The sequence below is a fragment of the Electrophorus electricus genome, chromosome 17, assembly GCF_013358815.1.
Source record: "Electrophorus electricus isolate fEleEle1 chromosome 17, fEleEle1.pri, whole genome shotgun sequence".
NCBI classification, from domain to species: Eukaryota; Metazoa; Chordata; class Actinopteri; order Gymnotiformes; family Gymnotidae; genus Electrophorus; species Electrophorus electricus.
The window spans coordinates 9,870,476-9,887,104 of NC_049551.1; the positions used below are offsets into that span (position 1 = coordinate 9,870,476).

Consider the following 16,629-nt stretch of genomic DNA (forward strand, 5'->3'; position numbering starts at 1 on the left):
TGGGTCTGCAATGCAGGCTAACCACAAGGCTCATGGCTGTCCTGGGAAGGCCCATCTACTTTAGCAAATCATGGCAAGTGGGTCCTGATTCCACAGCGCAAAACATCTGTTGATGCACATCTAACTTCTACCAGTCCTCCCTCTGGTCTAATAATATTGCATTGGTGTTGCCAAGGGTAGAGGGTTTGCAGAGAATTAGTTCACATGATTGCAATAACACTGTGAGGGAGCAGTAAATGGACCTTCTGTGCATGTTGCAGCTCCCAGATGGTGGGCTGAATGGGAAATAGTAAGAATCACTGACAAGAGAGGCACACACCCCCTGCAGTCTCATTTAAGGGAACCAGTACTGGGGTTATCCCCACGGTATTCCCTGTCCTTTCAGAATAGAATAGAATCTTTATCACAATATTGGCTTTAGCAATACTAATATCACAGAAGGTGGCAATATGCAAATTAAACTTCTCATTTACATATTACAATAGCCATAGCTAGCAGTGTAACCACCATGTGGTATTTTTGTTCATGTCGTGCAGCCTTAATCTAGACACCTTCAACCTGAGGTAGATTATGTCTTGTATATCTGTGGCATGTGAAGTAGCGTAGCTGCTCATCATTGAAGACAAGAAGCAGGGCCTGAAGCACCCTGCCCTGTTTGTTCCTCTGTCTCTTCTGTCACTCACAGAAGTTCAAAGACCCATCCCCATGCATTCTTTTCCTTTTTTATACAGTACTTAGTCATTTGTTTTTGGAATAGTGGTTGAAACATTATTTGTTCTAGATGTAACTGGGCTTGGTTTTTCAAAAGCATGTTAGCACAAAATGATCTTATGATGTGTATTATGATGTGTGTATTACAGCAGACCATTTTAATGAAAACACTGTGGTCCTTTTTTGACTCTTGTCAATTATGCATGTAAATTTTGGATAGTTTGGCAACAAACAAAATTTGATGCTGAGGTAGTTTGCTGCTGTATGCTATTTCTTGTTAGTGTTCCACATTTGCATCTCTCTGAATATTCTGGACTTACATGGTGTGTGTGTCATTTCTTTGAGGTGGGACACTAAAAAGACTATACGGCATAGAGGAATTTCAGGGTACACAAGTTAATTACTATGGTAAAGACAGTGTATAATAAATTGCACTCTGTTTAATTCCTCAAGAGATATTATCATCTCATGAGTTATTATCAAATTCCAATTTCAGCGCATCAACACCATAAATAATAATAATTAGCAGAGAGAAAAGGTTTCATTTATGTCCAGCACATCATATTTTATATTTACAAGTATAAATCAATTTGATATACTATAACTTGGCAAGTTTAACATTACTAACAGAGATGGAGCTTGCATTTTCAGTATTTTCAGTATTTTTTGTAGCCTAGGTACAGGCTACAAAAACTGCATAAAGCCTATGCTAACCAATTACACAGAACTTTGAATGTAATCCCAGCAAAATAAATTACAGTATATCTGAGAAATCATGCAGTCAAATTGTCACTACTTTAAAACATAAACACATAAAAGCAACAGCAATGTGGGTATATGAATATTAATGTATTTATTTCAAAATGTGTTTAAGGCAACAACAGGCAATAGTTGAACGTGTTTAATATATCATAAAAAAACTGACTCTTGATAGTTTGGTACATGACTCCATGGAAACGATTATCCTAAGCAGAGCGGTAGAATCTCTGGAAGCAGGTTTTTCATTACTGTTGGTATTTTTAAAATAGAAATTAGAAGTGAAAATGACTATTGTTATGACTATTGTTATTGTTGTTTCTTAAATGTTACAGTTAAGGATAACACCGTTCTAAATGCTAACTTAACCAAAAAGGGACTTGATTTACCAAACCAAACATATTCATACAAATTCCCCATTAAACTACAGCTATACTATAGGTTACTAACATCAGCTAGATTAGTAAAGGTCTTAGTTCTTCTAAACTGAGCTGTAGTCTGTTCCTCCCACCATCACTCAACAAAGCTATTGATCACAGCACTTTTAGTGCCCCTAATACCAGATTTACGTGAACATGTACATAACTAACTTATCTGCCTTGAGCATGTTTATTGATTTGCTGACATTGGTCTACAATTCCATAAAGCCTGGTAAAGTTACTACTATCATAACTCATTGACAGGCAGAACTGTTCTAAAACCAAAAACAACAACAAAAGTTGCCATTGTTTTTTTCCCCCTCACTTTTCCTTCATGGAATATACCAAAGAGCACAGGTCCTGTGTTACAGGAGATTGTTTTCTAAAGGCTGTAATTTGAAGGTAATTGCATGGTAGGCATGTTCATTGGCAGACTTGCATGCCACCTCAGTTTGTTTATGTTAACTTGTTTATGTCCAGTAGCACATCACCAATCATTATTCGTCAAAAAAAGTTTTACGGTTTAACAGAAGGTCTCTAATAAGTGTGCATATGGATATACCTGCAGTGTTTCGTACAAGGCATGCAGTAGATTCACAATTATAGACCAAAGACTCGTGTTTAATTACAGTGTGTATGCTAGAGAGTAGTATAACACTGTAGGTGTTATTTAACAATAGTAATTTTGAGTGTGGCCTAAAAATAAAGCTTGGCCTAGTTGTCTTGGCAGACATTGCTGTTACGTTACTGACCCTTGGCTGTTTTAGTCCAATTTCCAAGGTCCTGGTGGTGTCTTATTTAAGAAAATTGCTATGAAACAGCATTTGCTGAAGGATGTCTTGTTTCTAGGTCAAAATATAGGTGTGACTGTGATATTGACTGTGTATTGGCAATGCAGGAAGCATGACCCTTTTTTAGGGAAGTGAAAACTACAGAAGAAAAATGCCAGTGATGCTTTTGGAAATTCACTTTTCAGATAAATAACAGATAAGAAACTGTCTTGACCTGGTTAGACATTAGATATTCATTATCCCGTTCTTGCTTAGAGGCAGTTTCCAAGAGAAATATTGACCTTGACTTCCAGTGACCTTTCCAATTTCTCGCCCTGTCAGTCAGAACAATGAAGCACACTGTATGTGACGTGTATATGACTTTTAATAATCTGAATCCGTTCATGGTGGAACACCTAGACAGGGTCAGTTATTTGGGAGAGGATTATACCACACCAAACTGGAAATCCACACCTTAGATTCTTTCAACATCCCCACACCAAACAAAGCTATGGCTCATATTTTGAACAGTACCATAATATCAGGTTAAGGGCAGGAAACTCTCCCTCATATCTCCCTTGGTGCTGATATATTTTTCTTATCATTATATATATATATATATATATATATATATATATATATATATATATATATATATATATATATATATATATATATATATATATATATATATATATATCACATTACTTGGTGTTGATATATTTTCTTTCTTTTATAGCTAAACAATTTCAGAAATTGGAAACTATAGTATGATATAGATAAGTGCAGTAAGATAACATGTCATAGTAGTTAAGAAGGTCCTGTTTTTGCTAAAATTATACAACACTATATATATAAATATATTAAATAAATAAATAAATAAATAAACTAAACCCTCACCTCCAAGAAATGATCAGTTGCCATTTAAGTGACAGTGGACACAGTCATTACCAAGAAAAATATAATTATTTTCAATTGGCATGACAGGAATAGCATCATTGCTGGATTGCCTTAATATATCCCTGAACAGAACATCTTATATTAGCACAAATTAACTTGCAGTGAACAACCTTGAGGGAATGATTCAGTTCTCATTGAGATCTTGTTGTGATCATGACTGATCTTATTGGTATGCAGTTTTTTCCCATGCTTCAACTGAAAAAGTGCATTCAATTTACCACAAGGACATTAAAAGTCTTTGATGGCAACACACAAAAATGTCCTTTCTTTGGCACAGCGACTCATTGTGCTACTTCTATTTCAAGCTTTTAAAGACAATAGAGAGATGGACATTCTCTTAGCCCACCATCAAGCTCCACCACTGTTCAGTAAAAACAAACAAATGATGAGTGAACATTAAAATATTTTATTTTTAAAGCACTGCACCAATATTTGTAAAATGTCCAGAAAAGGAGGATGCAGTAATGGTTGCTAAATGTGTGTGTGTGTGTGTATGTATGTGTGTGTGTGTGTATGTGTGTTTGTGTGTGTGTGTTTGTTTGTATTCAGTGAAAACGATCACAAATGGCATTCTAATAAGTGTCACGTTTGTCCCTCCCTGGCATCGCGGTTCCCATGGCAATGTTTATTTACTTCCTGGTTTTGTTTGCCATGGGGAAGTGGTAGCTCAGTGGTTAAGGTCCTTATTAGACTTTGCATTTAAACCACGTTTGTGTTCAGTTGTGACGAAGTCTTGCCTTCGTGTGGTACATTTCTGAGCCGTTGTTTGTCGTTGTCTGTTTCTCTGGTTTGGATCTGTTTTTCGATTACCCTCTTTGCCTGTTCCCCGTCTGTTTTGTTTACCTCATTGGCTGCTTTTTGGATTGTCTTGTTCTGTAATAAATTGCATTCACTTTATTGCATGCAACTCTGTCTCTGTTCATGGTTAGAGTGTTACAATAAAGCAGTGCAAGTGTGAGTGTAAACCAAATCTGAACAACAGGAGGAGGTTTGGTTACTGGGTCAAACCCAGAGGTTGCAGGCAGGAAGAGTTACTTAAGCTTAGGTCATGCTGACTGACTCATGTATGTGTAAAGCAGAGGGAAGGGGACTTTCTTTCTCCACCCAGAGGTTTGAGCTCCACCCAGGCATGCTTTGTCTTACCTTTTATGGGAGTATTGTAGGTACTTCTGCTCCCTATCAGGAGGTCTGGAATGTGATTTAGTGTGTGTATGTGAGGAGCCCAGGCTGGTCCAGCATGAAGCATAGAAAAGGCAGGACAGGGGGACTGGGGCACTTGCTCGGACAGAGGGGGTCTTTGTGTGTGAGCATCCAGGGAGTGCATTCCCCTCTCTCTAAACCAAATCACCCCCAGCCCATGACATCATAGGCCACAGCCAGAAGGGGCAAGAAAACTGGCTTGTAGAAGCAGAGAGAAGAGAGTCATTGTAGGGCATGGAGGGAGGGGCAATGAGAGGAAATGGCACGCGGCAAGCAGAGAGGGGTGAGTGAAACACACAGCTCTTCCATATGAACACACATGGAAGGAGGAGCAGGAGGAGGAGAGGGAAATGAAAGGAGTAGCCAGGAAAAGCCTTGCGATGTGCTGGGCAGGGTTTCCCTGGCACTTCTGAAAGACCTATAGTTAGAGAAACATTGAGTTTTATTTGGGCCATGACTATTCTGCACTGTATAGATTTAAGCAGGATTACAAGACCCTGTAAGAACTTCAGATCTATAAGCGTTTAATTCATTTCAACAATCTTGGGTGGGAAGATATTTACTGTTTCAAGTTCTCTGTTCAGTGACTGGAAAACTTGTCAACTGCCTGATCAAGGACTAGTTCAGGACTTTCAGTAGGAGGATATTCAGTAGTAAGAGGTAGGCAACTGGTGCCTTCAGAATCTCTGAAAGCTTGCTTTTTATATCCCAACAATTTAGTAGAAAAACCTAAGGCGTGCCATGGCTTTGAAATAATAATGTTATTTCCAGTGTTATGTTATGTCTCTCTCTTCTTATGGCCAGCTGTAAGCTGTCCTCTGTGAGATGCAGGCTTCTGTGTGGAGTGAAGGAGGGGATCCTATTTCAGGATTCTCTCATCAGCGGCACTGTGTTATGGTACTGCTGTTAATTCCCATGCTTTGTGTCCACCGCTCAAAGGATCAAAGTGCTGGCTACAGGCTTCTAGCATTACCACCAAGCTTTTAGCACATTTTGTTTGAGAGAGCATATAAAAGAGCCTCGCAAGCTATGTCAGCCCTGGTGTCTGACGAGTCACCCAGCTGATCTGCATAGGGAGCTATGACTGTGTTAATCTTCTGTGTTAGGATAGCTGCTTTCACATCCTTCAATGGCAAACTGTGCATAGAATGTCAAGAATAAGACTTTAACCATAAGCAAGCATTCACACAAATTAAAATTATAAAACAATGATAAACAAATGGACGACTTAAATGTTATGTTTGGATCCAATGTTTTTGTTTACAGACACACACGTGCGCAAGCAGATATACTTTAATTAGGGGAGTCCCAGCAGCATGTCTTTCAGCACTTGCATTAGACAGCAGGAGACTGAAAGACAGCTGAGCTATGCAGAGAATGTCAGAGGAGGCTCAGCAGTGTGTCCACATCCCCCCCTCTGAGAGCATGCCTTATTACAGCCAGAGGGAGAAGGACAGCACTAGAGCTAGAGTGGGAGGCAGGGAGTGCACCAGGCTGTCGACGCTCCACCGGCTGCTCGCCGAGTAAGGACTGCTGTCTGGACAGCAGAGGAGGGCTGATGTGTTTGGACTAGAGACATTGCACTGCTGCTGAAATAATCAACCCAGTAGCCAAACTGCTGATGTTCTCGTAATAAGCTATTATAAAAAAAATTCACAGTTTACTTGGAGAGGTATTGGAGTTCCATTATAAATGGTGTTGTTTATGTATTTAGTTAGTGTCAAATATACATAAAATACTTTATGTATTTAGTTACTGTCAACACTTGGAGACTTAGTTGGTTAATTTCCTGGTGTTGATGGAATAGCCTCATTTGTGCTAGATTCTTTTTGTTTTATTCAGAGGTCAGGACCTTACTAGCTCCAGGTGAATTCTGCATTCCTAAGCAGACAGTATTGTAATCAGTAAAACAGTTAATCAGTAAATTCATCTGCTATGAGTTTTTCTCCCTTTGCCTCTCTTAAATAGACTAATCTGTGCACTCTTTGTCAGGTTTTTTCATGAACCGTGGAGGTTCGCATGATGTATAATGTCATTCATTCAGAGGTATAGCCATAAGGGGGAGTGAGGGGGAATGTAGAGGGAGCATGTTGTGGTAGGGTTCCCACCCTGAAGGGAAGTTAATCTGGTGGCGTGGAGAACAGGGACTTTCAGTGAATAGGGCCTGGTGTCTGAAAGCCACATTAAAGGCACAGCACATGATCCAACACCAGTGCTTATACACAGAAGTGCACTGAAGATAACAAGCTGATGTTTTATTAGCATCAGTATTTCTGTTAAACAAAACCGAAGGCAACCAGGCTTATGTGTGTTTTAGGGTTTCAGAGGCACTGAAAACACTTAATGGAGTTAGTCGCTTTATGTAGGTGTTTTGTTTTGTATGCATGTTGACAGCGTAGGAAAATGTAAGCTGTGAAATTACATAGTGCTATGCGTGAAACTGTGTGAATGTGTAATAGTCACAGAATGTAGGCCATGTTGAGTTCACCTGGAGAGAGGTTTAGGAGAATGTGGCTAACCTGATAAAACCCCCCCCCCCCCCCCCCCCCAAAAAAAAAAAAAACCCAAAAAACTGTCATATGACGCATGTCTGCTGTAATAGACATAGTATTTTTTTATTTATGGGCTTGCTCTTAGCAGATATTAACTTGTTTCTGAATATTTCTCTTTTCACCTCTATTGTATAAAGCAGTAGTTCCTCACTGCTTGTTAATTCTGAGGCATCTTTAACAGCCTTTACCATGTAATTTATGGATCTCTGTGCAGTCTTTTCATCAACACTAGCCATCAAAGAAGTGAAAGCACTTGAGACTGAAGTATAATTGTTAAGCAAAGGAAAGAATTCCTGTCGACAGTCACGCATAAATGTTTTTTGGGGTTTTTTTGGGGGGGGGGGGGTTTCAGTGTGTGTTTTTGGGCAGCAAATGAATTTGAAACTTGGCAGAATCTCAAACATATATGGCAGTTCCATAGTACTTAGAGTCTTGTATCAAAGTAATATAATTTTTAATCACTGAATATCTCACTTGCTGGGTTAATCTAGCACTTGATAGAATTATGAAATGTGTTACTATTGAATACTGTAGATAAAATCTTTATCTTTTTTTTCTCCTATGGTCTTCCTCATACTTGTATATCATCTAAAGTACATTAACACTTCCAGAACTCACAGATATTGTTGGCATCAAAAATTGGAGGCAGGTTTACATTTCAAAAGGTCTGTTCCAGCTTGTGAAAAGACAAGCTGAGCTCACTCAGTGGCGTTTTACCCTAAGGAATTTGTGGGGGGCTTCACAGAGGCTTTGAGTCTACACCATGTCCCACATGGGGACTATGCACCACTTAAGAACGTGGCAAAGGAACTGTTATCAGTCCTCAGGAAACCAGGAGGACTTTGTTGACCTAATATCAATGCCAATCTTTGAGTGGACAATTCACTTTAGCCTTTAAAGTGAGGAAATTGAGAGAGAAAGAATATCAATGAACTTTTGCATGTTCCCAAGGATTTGCTTTCCCTACCAAACGATGGGTTAAATATTTTAATTTTAGACGATATTGCAATATTTCTTTTATTTCTTTGCAGTTTCTTTTAATGATCCTCTATCTAGAAGTGTTCATATAAATGTGTGTATGTGTGTGTGTGTGTGTGTGTGTGTGTAACGCGGAGGCTTTAAGGAGGATGCGGAGATGAGTAGCGTGGAACACCAACACATGTTTATTTAACATTTAGACACTTACACTAACAGAGGCAAAAACCGACAACACAAACACGTAAACAACAGACCTTTATACACATGATAACAACACAATAAGGAGCAGGTGTGTGACACAAGGAGGCCGTGGCCACATTGACGAACATACACACGCACATACGGAGACGTTTGGTGGAGAGGGGCCGTACTGTGACAGAGCCCCACCTCGAGGGCGCGACTCCCCGGCACGCCATCCTATCGGGCCGCGGCCTCGAAACCAATGCCAAACGGCACGGCTAGGGCACCGAGCGACCCGACACAGGCCAGCCAGGGGAAGGACAGGGATCAGGATGACGACAGACACAGGGCCAGACAAACTGACAGGCACAGACACAAAGGGGGACAAAGCGACAGGCACAGACACAAAGGGGGACAAAGCGACAGGCACAGACAGCGTGATGGGGACAGACACTGTGACAGGGATGGGTACAAAATTACATAAAGGACTCGTGTAAAGTCCGGGGAGGCTGGCAGGAGTCCCGGCCTTTCCCACAGTTGTCGGCTGGGCTGAAGTCCCACCCGCCTGTGGGGGATCGCCTCTCGCTGATTCGGGGGGTGGTGACCTCCGCGCACCAGTGGGACTACTACAGGAAGCGCACCAGTTGCTTTGCCTGTCTCTGGGGCGGGCACTGGTGACGCCTCCCCCTTGCCTCTATGTGGTTTAGGTACCGGTGCACGAGTTCCGGGGCTGTACACCCTAATGGGCTGAGTATCCTCGAGGCTCGGTCGCCCCTCTTTGTACCCCTCGGGAAAGTTTGTTCGTTCCCGAGCAGCACCTCCTAGGCGGAGCCTTGGGCGGTATCTGACGTGCGAGGGCATCATCGCTCTCGGAGTCCGCAGACACCACATCACTGCCGTTGAGGGGATCCCCATAGAGGACCTCCTCCACCTCCATGGATGGGCCTCCCCATAGTCGAACCCCCCGTCCGACCGCAGACTAACGTCGCTGCACTCCCCGTATTCTCCATGATCCGCATACACCTCGTAGAAGTCTATATACTGGTCGTAAGACCCAGCGGAGTCCACCTCCATGTGCTGATCCTCAGAGTCTGGCTGAGGTCTGTAGGACTCCTCGGAGTCCGACCCTGGACCCTACTCAGGGCCCGCCAAAATCGTCCAGCGGCCCCCTCCCCCATGACCGAAGTGTGGAGTGAGGCTAGGATGACAGAGGGTCTCGCTGCGCGGGTTTTATACATATGATAACGACACAATAAAGAGCAGGTGTGTGACACAAGTAGGGGATGGCCATATTGACAAACGCACACACACACACACACACACACACACACGGAAACGTTGGGGGGCCGTACCATGACAGTGTGTGTGTGTGTGTGTGTGTGTGTGTGTGAGTCTAATTTGTTAGCTAATTAAAATACTGTAAAATGTAGACTAAAATCTTTGAAACAGATGGGTAAATTTTCCATTATTACTTATATATTGACTTACTAGAAAGAAATTCTTGTGTATGTTTGCTCTCTGTGGAACCTAATGTGGAGTCTAAGAGATCTGTTCTTAAATTATTCATAATTTGGATCAAATTGCCTTGGTCAGAGATCGACAAACCAATTATCCTTCACATCTTGTCATGGTCTATTCCTCCATTATGCATGACAGTTTCTTGCAATTTCTGTGTGCCCTGCGCAGATTACATAAACAACCGGGTAATGAGGAGTGCTTAAGGAAAGTTAAAACTCTACAAACAAAAGTATATAATCTGTTTTAGAAGCTGGAGGCAATTATGTACATTTGTAAAGCAGTGTAAATCTGAGCCCATTTAAGTTTCTGGGTTGTTTTTTTTTTTTAGAAATCCTCCAGGCTATCAGATGATGACAGCGGACTGAAGAGCCAGAAGAGCCTAAAGAGTGTTGGTTTCTTAGACTCAGTCAGTGTGATCTCTAGAGGCAAGACCAACATGGAGTTTGAGGCCCATAGTGAAAGCCAACATAACCACACACCTAATGGCCAGACTGGTGTGAAGCACAGAGGAGAGACGTTGGACAGTGAAGTTGCCCAAGAAATCCGATACCTTGATGAGGTGCTTGAGGCCAACTGTTGTGACCCTGGAGCTGAGATGACTTCAAATGGGACATGTTCTCATGAATTACAGGCAATCAATTTAGATGGAACTGGGCCATCTGTTTGTGATTTTGATGTGTCAGCATCAGTTAATCAGGAGGTAGCTGTAGAAGGAGAAAAACAAACCACCTATTTTGAGGACAGTTTGAATAATACCAAACCAAATGGCCATTCAGGAATGATGAATGACAATTGTAACAGGTCACCTGAGAAAGGCACAACAACAATCAAGAAAGAGGCCCAGTTTGAGCTTCGGGCTTTTCATGAAGACAGAAAGCCATCTAAGCTCTTTGACATGCCAAAAGAGAAAGAAGTCAGGGTTAAGAAAGTAAGACCATCAGAGGAGATTGTAGAGCTAGAGAGGGAGCGCTTGGAACTCATTCGAGATCAAGCAGTCAAGAAAAATCCAGGGATTGCAGCAAAATGGTGGAACCCACCCCAGGAAAAGGTATTGGAAGATGAGCTTGAACCTGAACAGCTGGAGTCACTCAGAAGGTATGAGGAGAGGAAGCAAAGGAGACCTGAAGCTAATCAAGTACCACAATCCTCCTCTCAGCAAATCATCTCCTTTGTCCATACCAACATGGGAAATAAAGATGACATTGTGGTCCAGGGCATTGATTTTTCTGCAGCACGTCAACAGTTTCTGCACACTGAACACAGTAAGCAACATCAGCCACAGCAAGCCACCAAAAGAAGTGTGGCTCCCCAGATTTACTCTGCCAAACCTTTCTCCAGGGCCTCAGATGTTGACAGGGCAACAACTGCTAGTCACATCATAGCCTCCATGGAGGACAGAGGCGAAATGAACCATGTGAAAACTGAAAGGGTTTCATGCAGCTCTGGAGATTCCCCCACAAACACCAAGGCTGACTCTGAAGTACAAAATGATGATTTTACCTGTGCCCAAGCAGTGATGACCATCCTTAAAGATGAGGACTCTGAGTTGTACCAGCGATCTATGAACAGTTTGTATCATCCCGAGGAGATTGACTCTGGACTGGATGACCTGTCCCTCAGGTCTCAGGACACCACTATGCTTGAGACTCTGTCCAATGACTTCAGCATGGACAATATAAGTGAAAGTGGTGCCTCCAAAGAGACTATGAGTGCCTTCCTGGAGAACTCCCTGGGTGACTGCTCTTTTCCCTCTACTCCTATGGCCACAACACCTATCATCAGAAATCTGGAAATTAGCACCAACTCACCAGTTGAGCAGAACTCCTCCTTTCAGGGTGACAGCCTGACAGAGGAGGAACTGGAATATCATGCAGGTATCCTGGTTCAAAATGCCATCCAGCAAGCTATTGCACATCAGAATGACAAATGGGAACCACTCCAGGCCATGTGCCAGTCTTCCCCATTCCAGGACAGCCACATGGAGAATTTCAAACCTACACAAGCCACACCTGAGGAGAAATGGCCAAAGATGTCCCCTCCTAAAGAGCCCACCCCTGCAGAAGAAAAGAAAGCAATAGCTCCTAAAATAACCATAGATGTGCCTTCAGTCCAAGCCACTACAGTTATTCCAGCAAACACTTACAGGCCTCCAAGTCTTTCCTCCTCACCAAGTGAAAAGCCAGAGTTTAGCTATTTCAGAAAGTACTCAGAGGCAGCAGAGCTCAGAAGCACAGCTTCTGTGACCTGTGGCCAGGACATGGAGGTCACCTCAGGGCCTTTCAGGTTGCGCTCACGCAAGCAGAGGACTCTGTCCATGATTGAGGAGGAGATTCGAGCAGCCCAAGAGCGAGAAGAAGAGCTTCGGAGGGAGCGGCTGGTGCAGAGCTCACGTCCCAACCCCAATCCCATTCACAAGCAGAAGAGCAATAGCCTTCCATCCAAACTAGTACTTTCTGCAAAGACAGTCCCAGGTGAGATAGTCAGTTACATTACCTTTGCAGTGAATAACTCCTTGAATATAGCAACAGTAACTCAGTAATTCTTCTAAAGTACTTTGGGTTATACTTCTGCTATACTATCTTAATTTCTATCAAGGTCAGTACTAATTCTGCATTTTAATAAGCCTTCAAAGTTCTCAGCAAAATTGTCATAATGCTGAGTTATATAAAGACATGCTAAATCACGGATGAAGATCTGTTTAAAATGACTATGGTAAACTGAAATGCCTGTTTGGGGGGGGGGGGGGGGGGGGGGGGGGGTTAAAATGGTAGTGTCCCTAGCTTATCTTTGGGTGAAAAACTACAAAACACACAGCTACCCATGCATAAATTTGTTAATCAGAACTTCTCCCTGTGAAGTTGATACACACATTGAGTCACTCTTGCCAGCTTCCTTTGTGGTCATATCTTAAAAATAATGCCAGCATACTATTATTCCATAGTCTGGGGCAGATGTTCGTGGACGTTTTGGTCTGTTGATAATGAGCACACTTTCAGAAAGTTTTAAAATAGGACTATACACAAACATCTACGTATGAGTTGGTTGCAAATCATTTTTGACTGAAAAATAAGGAGCTACTTAGTTTCCCTGTTAATTACTGTCCTCTAGTGGTACTAGAATGAACTGCATTAAAATGTATTGACGTATAGTTACATTGTCAAAGGCTCGTGTTTATTGAGGCTTAGAGTCAGCAGTGCATGTCTTTACTCTTAATAAATATACTCTTTAAATTATATGTCAACACACCAATGCTCAAGGACATTCTGAGCATTCTCAGCAATTGACAAACCTAAGCCAGTCTAACCACTGTACTATATGCGCCGACGAAACAAGGGCGCCTCCATCTTGTAAAATTTTGGGTTTAGATAACGATTGTTTATAATGGGGGTGTTATTGGAAAGCTGTTGTACACAAACACATGCTAGTGTAAGCATGACAATACACAACATGCAAGATCACACTAAAATAATTATTAAATATCTTCAGAAATACGAGCTGAATAGCTGGTGGTCTTTCCCATAACGATCCACAGGAAACAAGTTAACGCTACATGTTGGGACTTTGTATTTAGCTGGCTAATATTAGACATGAATTCAATATTCTGTAAATTTATATGACTAAATATTGGATGTTAAATATTGAGTGTTCTAACCGTATGTCTTCAGTAGGATATCCAGGATAAAATATCTTAACTAACGATACGTTAAATATGTCAATGTGCGTTGTTTTTGATCATCTTTTCATATTGTCTAGCCAGCTGGAAATAGTAGAGCGATGCTGTAATTTTTAAATCATTGTCCCGCTATAGAAAAAAAAAATTTGAATGCTGCCCAACTGATCCATTAAGGCACCGTTTTCTAATAGCGGCTAACGTAAATGGGAAGTTAAAATACAAAATGTGGACGAGCCCCTAATATGGCCGGGGCTGAATAAGGTGAATATAGATGGAACCCTGAATAAGGTGATTAAGGATGGCTTAAGATGTGGAGCAAACAGACGCCCTCAGAGGCAATTGCTCAAAAGACCCATAATGTGGTTCTGTCAGATCTCTCAAGACAACTTTAATAATCTAGAAATGTTTTCTTTTTAGTTCATCTGCTTATCTTGAAATCCTGCATTGTTATTACTATAACAACCTGCTATTTCAAATGGGTCTTCCATACAGAGTAAGATTTTGTCATCTAACCATTCTTGACATTGGTAGGCCATGCCTCTACATATTTTTGTATATAAATATCATCTGGGTTAACATGTGCCTTCTGTTCAAAGCCCATTGAATGAAACAAGAAATGAAAGTATGAACCATTGGGCAAACAGTGAAAGTTCTGTCTATTTCTCTGCTGTCCACACTGCTTGGGACATCAGCAAAAATGTGCCTTAGCTTTCTGATTTCTGCTCCTTAGCATTCCCTGATGGGAAATGTGAAAATAACCAGCTGGAACATGTTTCATGGAGGAAAAAAATCCATTCAATTTGGATTCAGTTCGAGGTGTACACTCACTAACCCTATTTAGTGTGGTATCCAGGTCTAAGTAAGCCCTTTTAAATAGTCTGTCTGTGATTTCTTGTTGTTTTTTCACAGTTCTCTAACATTTTGGGGTTTAATGAAACTGCTTAAATTATGCTATGTTGCTTGACTTGATTTCATAATCTGCCAGAAAACTTGGACATACTTGGAGGTACTGCACAGCTGAGATCATTTTGCACTTGGGTTGCTTTACTGCTGGGGTTGCTTTTACTGAAAAATATCCTTAAATAAGCAGAAGATTGTATCTTTAAGCAGTTGTTGGCTCAATGCTAAATGATGTGTTTGTGCCCTGTTCACTGGCATCCTTGTCAAGCATATCAGCAGTGTGGGCCAGACTATCCCATTAGCTGCACCATTCAATACTTCTTACATCCTTTCCTTAAGGTAAAATTGAGAAGATCCGCACCATCCCCCCAGTGTCCCCTGCCTCCTCAGAAGGTGCCCTCCCCTCCCCCCTTTCTGATCTGGGGAGCGATGACTCAGGTGGGAGCCAGCGCCCAAAGAACTTCATGCAGACCCTGATGGAAGATTATGAAACTCACAAAGTCAAGCGTCGGGAGAAGGCAGAGGACAACTGTGTGAGTTTCATAAGAGTTGCTCCATAAGAGTGCAGTAGTATAAATTACACATCTGTCTTATTGTCTCTCATTTCTATTTTTTAATGATATCAATACATTTCCTCAGATCACTGGCTGCCTAGTAGATGAGGACCATGTATTACAATACTTTAAATGGGTCTTTTAGAATGACTCTGTCACATTATCACACCCCCAAGTAATGCAAGACTGTGGTTTAAGAGAGCAGTTCCTTTTTGCAATACATGTGATTTCAAGGTTTTGAGACAGGGCAAGTGAAGGGACTTTCTTCCTTGACTCAAAGAAAGGGAATTAAAACAGTTGGTACTTACTCATATCACAGTGATTTGTGTAAATGAAAGTTCCTTTAACTTCTACATTTGAAAATGGTGCCCGAGGAATATCACTCTTGCAAACAATTGCTAGCCTAATGTTATTTTTCTTATTGATACTAAAAAAATCTTAGGTTGTATGATTAAATTGTAGAACAAGCTGAAATGCTTAGAACACAACACTAGGAAACTACTACATTCACATTACATTGAAATGCAGTGCATTTTATTATATTATTCAATGACTGATTATTTAAGGTCCTTAATTTAGTTCACAGAGTACTATTATATTGTTTCCATCTATACATAAAACAAATCTTACAAATGTTAGCATGCTGGCTATTAAGATTTCACCTTAAAATTTTGTCATTTAAAAAAAAGATATTCAGAATTTGCTATAAAATTTCACTGCGGGTTATACTGTGTATGACTATGTATGTGACAAATAAACCAAACTTGAACTTGAACTTGAACTAAAATGCCTTTACTATTAGCAGTCTCTAATTATATATTTTTGTTTTTCATCCAGATAAAGTAAAATAATAAAATATGTGTTTGTTACTTGTTCATAATAAAAAAATAATATGAGACCTTCAAAGACATCTAAAACAAACAGAATATCAAAGAGCAGTATTCTTTTAGAGGAATGTCTGCTTTTCTAAAGCTGTTCTGTATTGCCACTGATTCTCATGGACTTACTAATGCTGCCTCTTTCCCTCTTGTCAGTTTGCCCATTTACTGCTCGCTAGTGAGGTTACATCTGAGGTACTGGTACTATGCCTGCCTGAGAGCTTGTGTCTTTTTCTACCTCACTGCATGCCTTTGTAATTCCTTTTTTATTTTGTGTTTTAACAGTGGATGTGGTTTATCTTCAGTGTCAAAATCCTTTGATATATCAGAAGTGATAGATAATGACACCATTTGTGTGTGCTATACCACTGGGGTTATTTTGACGTGCGTGAGCATGTGCTGTGACAGTTTTGAAGTGTTCAGAGAAGCATTTGTGCAGTTTCTGCACACTGTGGTCCCCATTGTTAACCCATCATCCCATTATCCACGGTCTCTTAACCCTAAGTCCACCCAAACCTGACACCTGCCCTGGCCCTTTCCCACCCATTCCATAAAACATCCACACCTGTACCCCTGCCGC

The 16,629-nt window shown here is 41.1% G+C and overlaps 1 protein-coding gene across 1 annotated transcript in view; it reads left to right on the forward strand.

Moving 5' to 3' along the window:
• Positions 1–16,629, forward strand: part of palm2akap2 (PALM2 and AKAP2 fusion) — a 73,651-nt gene that overhangs the window by 52,448 nt on the left and 4,574 nt on the right. Inside the window, 3 exon segments of the mRNA XM_027010345.2 lie at positions 10,373–12,515; positions 14,957–15,150; positions 16,206–16,244. Coding sequence (XP_026866146.2) covers positions 10,373–12,515; positions 14,957–15,150; positions 16,206–16,244 — 2,376 coding nt within the window.